Source organism: Spermophilus citellus (genome assembly GCF_964194105.1).
Source record: "Spermophilus citellus genome assembly, chromosome: 17".
Lineage (NCBI taxonomy): Eukaryota > Metazoa > Chordata > Mammalia > Rodentia > Sciuridae > Spermophilus > Spermophilus citellus.
In genome coordinates this window covers 56,906,513-56,914,616 of record NC_138199.1, presented here as the reverse complement: position 1 = coordinate 56,914,616, position 8,104 = coordinate 56,906,513, and the positions used below count along the sequence as shown (strand labels likewise).

Below are 8,104 nucleotides of genomic sequence, written 5' to 3'. Positions count from 1 at the left end.
ACCACACATTTGTGTAAACAGTGTTTTGGAATAAAATATTTTCATAAATTTTCTGTCTTCCTCCTGGTTTGGGGGACTGGTGGTGGTCTCCCTGGCTGATGACAATCACTAGAGCTGGAGTTGTTTCGTTCCTATGTGGTCTATGCTGTAAGTTTTAGTCTGAGACCGCAACTCTGCTCCCCTCTCTGTCTACTCTAGGAGTCTGACCGCCCCCAGAATACTGTCAATGCTTCTCAGAGGGCTACAGCACTAGGTAAGGGGGCACACATGCCCAAGAACACAGAGGCTTGAGGTCTAGAGAAAAGAAGGGGAAGGACTCACTGGGGGAGGGGGCCCATAGGATGGGCAGAGCTGAGCTCTAGGCCCCTCTTTTATCTACTGCTGCTAAGAGCAATCTTGAAGCTGGCATCTGAGGGTCAGTGTCAAGGTGATTGTCAACCCTCCTGGGGCCAAGGCAGCTGAGAGCCAGTAGGAAAGTCCATCCTCCCCTGGCCTCTTCCCAGAGACCAGCAGGTGGCACCATCCAACTGTCGCTCTGGCGTGAGGAAGGCTGGCCAGGGAGGAGAGAGGACCAGCTTCCCACCTGTAGGCTTCCTAGTCCCCAGCTGTGGTCAGTCTAGGAGGTGAGGCTGGGGCCTTGGAGTGTGGGGTGGGGGAGTAAGGAACTGTGGACAAGTTTATTCAGAACTCAAAGCAGGGTTGGGGGCAGGGGCTTACAGTCTGTCCCAGGGAGGTGCAGGGGCCCAGAGCAGACTGGCAGACGGTAGAGGGTGGGGGTGGGAGAGAAGGCAGGCGCCACCACCCGCCCCAGCCACACTATCTCTGGTTGCATCTCTGCAGGGGAAATGCAGTATCTCACACTGGCTCTGTTTTCATGGCACTGGGGCCGTGAGTGGGGGCAGGGGGGATGCTGATGCAGAGCCAGCACTGGTGTTGGTGGCCTTTCCCTGAATTATCGCCACTGACAGCCCAGGGGCCCCACAGCAACTAGCTAGTGAAATGTCTGTGTGTTGTTCCCACTGAGTGAACTGAAGAGAAGGCGATAATGGGAAACTGTAGCCAAAGGCCTTGGGAGGGAATCTACACCCCAACCCCCCTTTAGGTAGCTTATCGGACCCCAGACAGGACACAGCAGCTTTGGGAGGGAGGAGAGAAGAGAAGAGGGAAAGGGCTGCTTTGACACCTTTGTGTCACTGGACTATGACCCTTTGCTCCTGGGTTACCTCTCACCTGGAGGCTAGTGGCTAACATAAGATGGGGGGCCAGGCATCACCTCAGGAATGAGAGGTGAAGGAAATCTCAGTCCTGGAGCTGGGGCCTCTTCCTCCCAAGGCCCTCTTGCTCCTACCCCAGCTGGGCCTGAGTGGAAGACCCCTCCAGACAGAAGCAGGGCAAAAGGAGCCTCGTCAGCACAAATGGAGCTGCCACGCTATTGGACAGTTCCTATATATAATTTTTATTTCTGGAAGTTAAAGTAGATACAGCAATATACAAAAAAAAAAACCACAATAATATAAATTTTTACACTAGGAAGTATACATTGGAATTCAAATGCAGTGGCTAGGGACAGCAGCTTACAAACCACGGGAATCCCTTGGCTTGGCTGGGGACCGGCAGGGGACAATAGACAAAAAATGGGCAGGTCCTGAGGACTCTGTTTTTTTGAAGGGGGGGCCAGAATAAGACTCGGCTCCTGTAGAACTTTTGCTATATATAATCAGTTAAAACCAGACGAGCATGCTACCTAAAGCCATGAACTTTATAATACCTGTTCCAGAGAAGCCCAAGCCCTTGCCCTAGGTCCCTAGGGATTAAACCCAAAGGTAAGCCCCAACCTCACCTTTCTACATAGTCTCTCAGTTTATGAGTTCAGCTTATTGTGTACTGAAGAGTGTTACTGGAGAAGGGAAAGCTCCCTACACAAATAACCATCTTGAGGCCAGAGGACACAGGTGGTCGAGGCAAGCCCTGTTCATCCTCACCCCCTTAATCCAGGCTATAGTTAATCTGGGTCTAACAAACAGAATTCTAGACAATCTGATCAACTGAGGCAAGGTGGTTTTGAGTCGCCAAATCCAGCCATGCCTCTTGGTCAGAGAAGGCTCATGTCGCCAGCTGCTAAGCGTTCCAAAATGCAGGGCGGAGGTGTGCTGACAGGCGGAGGCAGGCACTGACAGGAAGGCCAGAGCAGGTGCAGGCATTCTCATTGTTCTGCCTCACCCGGGGGCCCCAGAGGGGGCAGACAGTCACCAGCTTTGGGGGAGGCCAGGTGTGTACACCTCACAGGAGGGACAGACCTTGATTTTATCAGTCAGCCTTGGCCCTATATTAACAAGTGAAGAAGGGGTACAGGTGCCTTTGGATGTCACCAAGAAACTGGGATAAGAACCATATTCCCTGAGCTTAACTAGACACTTTGTTGGGGACCTGGAGTCTGAGTCATGTTTAACCTATAACTTCTCTCTTTTGGGACAGGGGTCCTTTAGACGAGGGAAGGAGCTGTGCCACTAGCAGGGATCTGTGGGAAAGGAAGCCAGTGGGATCCTAGGCCTGATAAGGAACACGCAGGAACAAGCTGGCTCTGAACAAGGGCCAAAGTCCAAAGAGAAAGGGAGCAAGGATTTTCAGGCCCCCCTCCCAGCCTTACCCTCTAGCAGGCCAACACACTCCAAGGAAAATAAAATAACAAGAGTCTGGGATGTTTGGTTCTCCTCAACCCTCCCAGTTCAAACCCAATAGCCACGCCATAGCTTCGATGTCTTTTAAGGGTTTGATCTGATACCCATTTCAGGGTTTATATAAATTATCAGCCTGAAGATAGCTGAATGCTTAAAGCACCAAGGAGGCCATGAACTGAGTCTTCTTAAATGCAGAAAGGCTATGCTGCTACAGTGTGTTTTGCCCTTTAATTATTATTATGTTTTTAATTTAGGGGTTTAGATAGTCCTATCTTCTATTTGGACGTTAGCAAGGTTAAAAGTGCAATGCCAAGAGTAGCAGCTACAGGCAGCCTGTGGCATTAGCTCACAGAAATGGGCAGAAGGATGCCGATGGCACCAGGAGGCACTTGTCTAACAACAAATGACAACAATAAGCTGCTGAGAAAGAGGGCAGGGGAACAAAAGAATACAAGACATTTCCGTTTTTCTCCCGCTGGCCACCCCCTTCCATGCCCCCATCATGGTCTCAGAGAACGTTCTTCTTTGCATTTAGATAAAAGCACATCACCCACACTCACTCGTTTCTCTATTTTAAAAAGTGCCCAGATTGCTCAAAGATAGCAGAAGTAGGAGATTTGAAAAAAAAAAAAAATCTGGAACCACAAAGAGGAGCTTCAGATGCTCTGGGGTTTGGCTGCTTAAGGGGCGGTGGAACACGGGTAGGTGCCTCAGTCACATCTCTGCAGCTTCCGTTCTCGCTCCTCACATGGGGGAGGTAGCACACTCCGAGGTCAACTCCATGTCAAATGTGAGGGACTCTGAAGAGAGAGAAAATGTTGGTTCAGCCACCTGACCCTGAAGCAGGCAGGGCACATCCCCCCAGCCCTTCAGGGGACAGGGCTCAGGTCACCATGCTCACCAGTCTTCTGCCCCTTCAGGCCAAAATAGGGTCAGAAAAGCCAGATTTCCTCCCCTTCCTACAGGGCCCTGCCCTCTGGAAGGGCTCAGCTTCTTTCCTACCTGACTCATTCCCAGCTCTCCATGTTTCAAGAAGATCTAAACATGGCAGCCTTAGGCACCAAGTGCCTAAAATGTGACTAGTCCAAATCAAGGTGTGTTATAGTTGTCAAAAGCCTACATTTAGAAGACTTGGGATAAAAAAAAATGCAAAACTAATTTTTTTCTTATGTGTTGAAATGACAGTACATCAGATTTACTGGGTTCAATAAAATATATTGTAAAAATTAACTTCATCTGTTGCTTTTTACTGTCTTCAATAGGGCTACTAGAAAAATTATATTTATATTCATGGTGTACATTCTGTTTCTGCTGGAGAGCTCTAGAACCTCCTCCTACCAATGTGGTGACAGGCTCTGTATACATCAAGATCACGGAAAGTGGGCCGACATGCCTCACAGGGACAAAGTCTGAGCACCAAATACTCACCAAACTGCCCTCCTGCTGAGGGCTCAGCACCTTCACCATTATTTCCAAACTGCATCAATGAATCTAAAGTGCGGGGGGACATCGGCAGGTCAATGGTATTGCTGCAGGTCGTTCTGTAGGAAATGGGGAGCGGCAGGAGGGGAAAGGGCCGGGTTGACAAGACACAATGGAGGAAAAAAAAAAAAAAGAACAAAACACACACACACAAGCCATCAAACTCTGGTCTCCAACAGAAAAATAAAAGCTCAAGCTTTTTAACACACAAGGTCACTCTGAGTGCTAAACACAGCCCAGGAGCTTCCAACCCTTCATGGGATACTCTCACCCGGTGTCCTCCCTATTCCTGGGGGATAACTGAGGACATCAGAAATGAATGCAACATTTGGGAAAGGAAGCCACTTACGGTGTCACACAGATAAACTTGGTCTTCAAGTATGGGGCAGCACCTGAGAAAAAGAAAACTGGACTTACTGATGGTGACCTATGTGTACAGGACTGAAGGAAGCTGTTGGCCTCATTGATGCAGACATGAAACTCCATCCTTATACAGATTGTCTGAAAACCTCCATCTGACCACAGGGGTTGCCCTTCCTCATCACATACTATTTGATGTCTCAGGCATTTGCAGTCTGAAGTCCAATTCTTCATACAAGGCTTTGCCGAGCTGCAGAGACTGTGGTATACCTTGTCTCACCTGAGCCTAGACTAATGGCAACCTTGTGTTCAGTTTTTCCCTGGATTATATAAACATTCAACTGTCTCCATGTGGTCTGAAGACTCTCCTCTTGCCTGGTCATATCTCTTAGATAATTTCTCTGCCTATAGGAACCAACTCTATATAGACTTGGCATAGTGTTCCACCCAGATACCAACATGACCCAGTATTTAAGAGAACACGAAAACAATGGCTTCCCAAGCTGAGGGTTTTATTTCTATTCCTACAAGCACTATAATCTGCCTCTATCACACCTTATTTTTCCCTTTCTCTTTCTTTCTTTCCTGGGGATTGAACCCCAGGAAATGTAGCTCGACCACTGAGCTACATCCCCAGCTCTTTTTATTTTTTGATACAAGATCTTGAGAAGTTGTTGAGGGCCTTGTTAAATTGTTGAGTCTGCCATTGTCCTGCCTCAGTCCCCTGAGTTGTTGGGATTATAGGTGTGTGCTACCACACCTGGCTTCTCTCACACTTTTCTAGGAGGATATTAGTAATCTCCCAGTTGGATAAATACAATAAAAAAAGGGCAGCCTGTATACACAGGGGAGATGTCATGTGGTGAAGTACAACTGATCCAACTAGAAGTCAGGAGACCAGAGAGCCCAGGGACATCTTCAATAGCTAAGAGTCCTGGGGCGAGGCACTTTCTCAAGTAGAGGATGAAAGAGGTTCTGATCATCTATAACCCCAGTCATTTGTAATTCTGATTCTGTTGTTAGAAATGTGACAATTAGAATCAATGAATTTTGGATACTGAATGCTTGCACTAAGAAGTCCAGGAGCCTTGAGAACCCTGGCAGAAGTCCAGGACCTTGAGGATCCAGGTGAACAAACTACATAGGAGGCAAGGTGTTTGAGTCAAGAAAAGCACAGACAGACACATGGGGGGATGGACAGAGAAACTGAGGGATCAGATGCATGATGAGAGTCTGAGAGGGCACCAAGGGGAAGCCTGTAGGTGGCTAGCCAAGTTTACTTTTTGACCAAGAAATAGGTTAAAATCATTACAGAATCCAAAGAAACTGTGGAGGCAGGGTTCTGGTGTCATAAATTCAAATCTTTTGGTCCAGACCTGAGAGGAGCTGACATCCTAGAGAGAAAAGGATTTCATTCTCCAATGATCAAGGGAGCTGAGAAAAATAGCTTTACCCTAAGAGGGAACTGTGGAAGCCAAGAACTAAAGCCCAATAAAGAAGAAAAAGCTGATTTACATGTGGCACCATACAAGGTTGTGAATGTACTTTATCTAATTTATAAGTGGCTCAGAATCCTTCCTTCAGGCCAAAAGAAGATACTGTGTGGGATTCTGGTGGAAAAGTAAGGAGGAGGGAAGAGTCCTGGAAAGAGGATCTATCTCTGAGAAACTTTCATACCATAATGCTCTCAAGATGGAAAAAGAGAAGAAATGGTCACAGGTTCACCTCCCTGAGAGTCTCATTTGAAAGTTCCTATCCTCTAGCCACACTCTTGCCAAGCTCCTTTGCTCACTCACAAGGCAGGCACATCTTAGGTAGTTAGTTTCTTTATTGTGATCAGTGCCTGGCCCCCAAGGGAATGTCTCCTGACAGGAAAGGATGTGCCTCCTGCCCATAGGATGGATGGAGATGGAGGATGCAGCCTCAGACCGGGAGCTGGGATCTTGAAAGCAAAATTAGTCCAAAGGACCAGCACTTAAACCTCAATGTCCTGTGCAGAAAGAACAAAGAGTAGTGTGAGAAAGGCTGATAAACAGATCTCCTAACTGAAACACAAGGTGGAAAGAGAGATAAGCAGTAGACAGGAAGTGAAAGCTAAACTCTTCCACACTATGAACTGAACTCAATACCAGAACAAAGGGAAAAGGAAAGTCAACTGTCAACCAGCTCAAATTCCCTCTTCCAAGTCTCATTTCCCCCCACCCTGAAAAATCCTTGGAGGGAATTCCTGTAAAAGGGCAGGAGGGCAACCAGTGGGGTTGTGCGTGTGTGCTATGTGAACAAGAACAGTTTTTTGGTTTTTGTTTTTTAAATATATTTTTTTAGTTGTTGATGGACCTGTATTTTATCTATTTGTATGCGGTGCTGAGAATTGAACCCGGTGCCTCGCACATGCTAGGCAAGTGCTCTACCACTGAGCCACAACCCCAGCCCAACAAGAACAGTTTTTTGAAAAGCAACTGGGGCAAGGAAGTCAAATCTCCAAAGGATTACTTTAAAGAGCCCACTGTTGGTTCTATAATTACAAAACATTAAATAAAGGGCTGGGGGTGTAGCTCAGAGCACTTGTTGAGCAAGTGTGAGGCCCTGGGTTTGATTCCCAGCACCAAATATATAAATGCAAAGATTTGGCAAATACAGGCTCCTCATCAGGATGTGGACAGAGACTAGAGAGTCAAAGCAGCAAGCACTGAATGGGAACAGACCAGAGGACTCTACCTCCTCTATGCTTGGGACAGCCCCAGAGACTAGAGGCTTAACGTAAACTAACTTGTATTTAACTTTTATACTACATACGCTCTTGCACATTGAAAAATTTCTTATTTTTAATAGCTGTACATTCTAAATACCAATTTCACACCCCTCTCACCAGTTTTTGTCCTCCCCTACAAACTTGACACTCCCCACTCTGTCGCAAACCAGGCTGCGATGCCACTAAGGACCATCTCCTCCAGCAAGCCCTCCTTCAGCTCACCTGACAGTGGCCATGCATTTAGTGATAATAAAAGAAAGCACACCAGACCCAAGGCAGAGTCTCAAACCTTCCGATATCTACTAGATAAGAGTTATTTGGACATTTGCCTGTCTATCCTCTAAGAATCTTGTAGTTTCCAACTTCCCCCAAGAAGTAAATGCCATAAATGTGGAAAATCAACAACTACCTGGGTCAGCTTCAGGATGCTCCTGGCTTTCTGGCCGACAATACTTTCCAAATGCCTCCTCCTTAGGAATGTCAGGGTAGAGATAGACCAGTGGAGACACCAGGATATTGGTAGCGTCCATGATTTTATAGCCCATGATGATTTCAGCAAATGACATATTATTCAGTTGCTGCTTGGTATATGGTTCCACTGACTGAATCTGGGTCTTTCCTAATGGGATTTGGGAAGGAAAGATAATGAAACCCATAGCCAGTAATCTCAGAGAATATGGCTTGTTTATCTTTTCTGAATGAAGAGTTATGCCAGCCCAGAGTTTGATACCCTGAATAGCCATCCAGTTGTGGGGCACCTTGAAAACGTTGAGATTGACTCTCCCCCGACTCTCCTTTTTTCTTTTGTGGTACTGGGAAGTAAATCCAGGGG

General features: G+C 47.0%; 1 protein-coding gene across 5 annotated transcripts in view; it reads right to left on the bottom strand.

Moving 5' to 3' along the window:
- Nucleotides 1-1,701: 1,701 nt before the first annotated feature.
- STAT3 (signal transducer and activator of transcription 3) overlaps nt 1,702-8,104 on the bottom strand; it is a 59,794-nt gene continuing 53,391 nt past the window's right edge. For 2 of the 5 annotated variants that reach the window (XM_081271355.1, XM_081271354.1), the window contains exons 21-24: nt 7,679-7,891; nt 4,510-4,552; nt 4,107-4,219; nt 1,702-3,478 (exon numbers count right to left, since the gene is read on the bottom strand). In XM_081271355.1, the coding sequence (XP_081127481.1) occupies nt 3,423-3,478; nt 4,107-4,219; nt 4,510-4,552; nt 7,679-7,891 (425 nt within the window). In that variant the 3' untranslated portion in view covers nt 1,702-3,422. The remainder of the gene's footprint in view (nt 3,479-4,106; nt 4,220-4,509; nt 4,553-7,678; nt 7,892-8,104) is intronic. The other 3 variants (XM_081271357.1, XM_081271356.1, XM_081271358.1) reach the window with 3 other exon arrangements.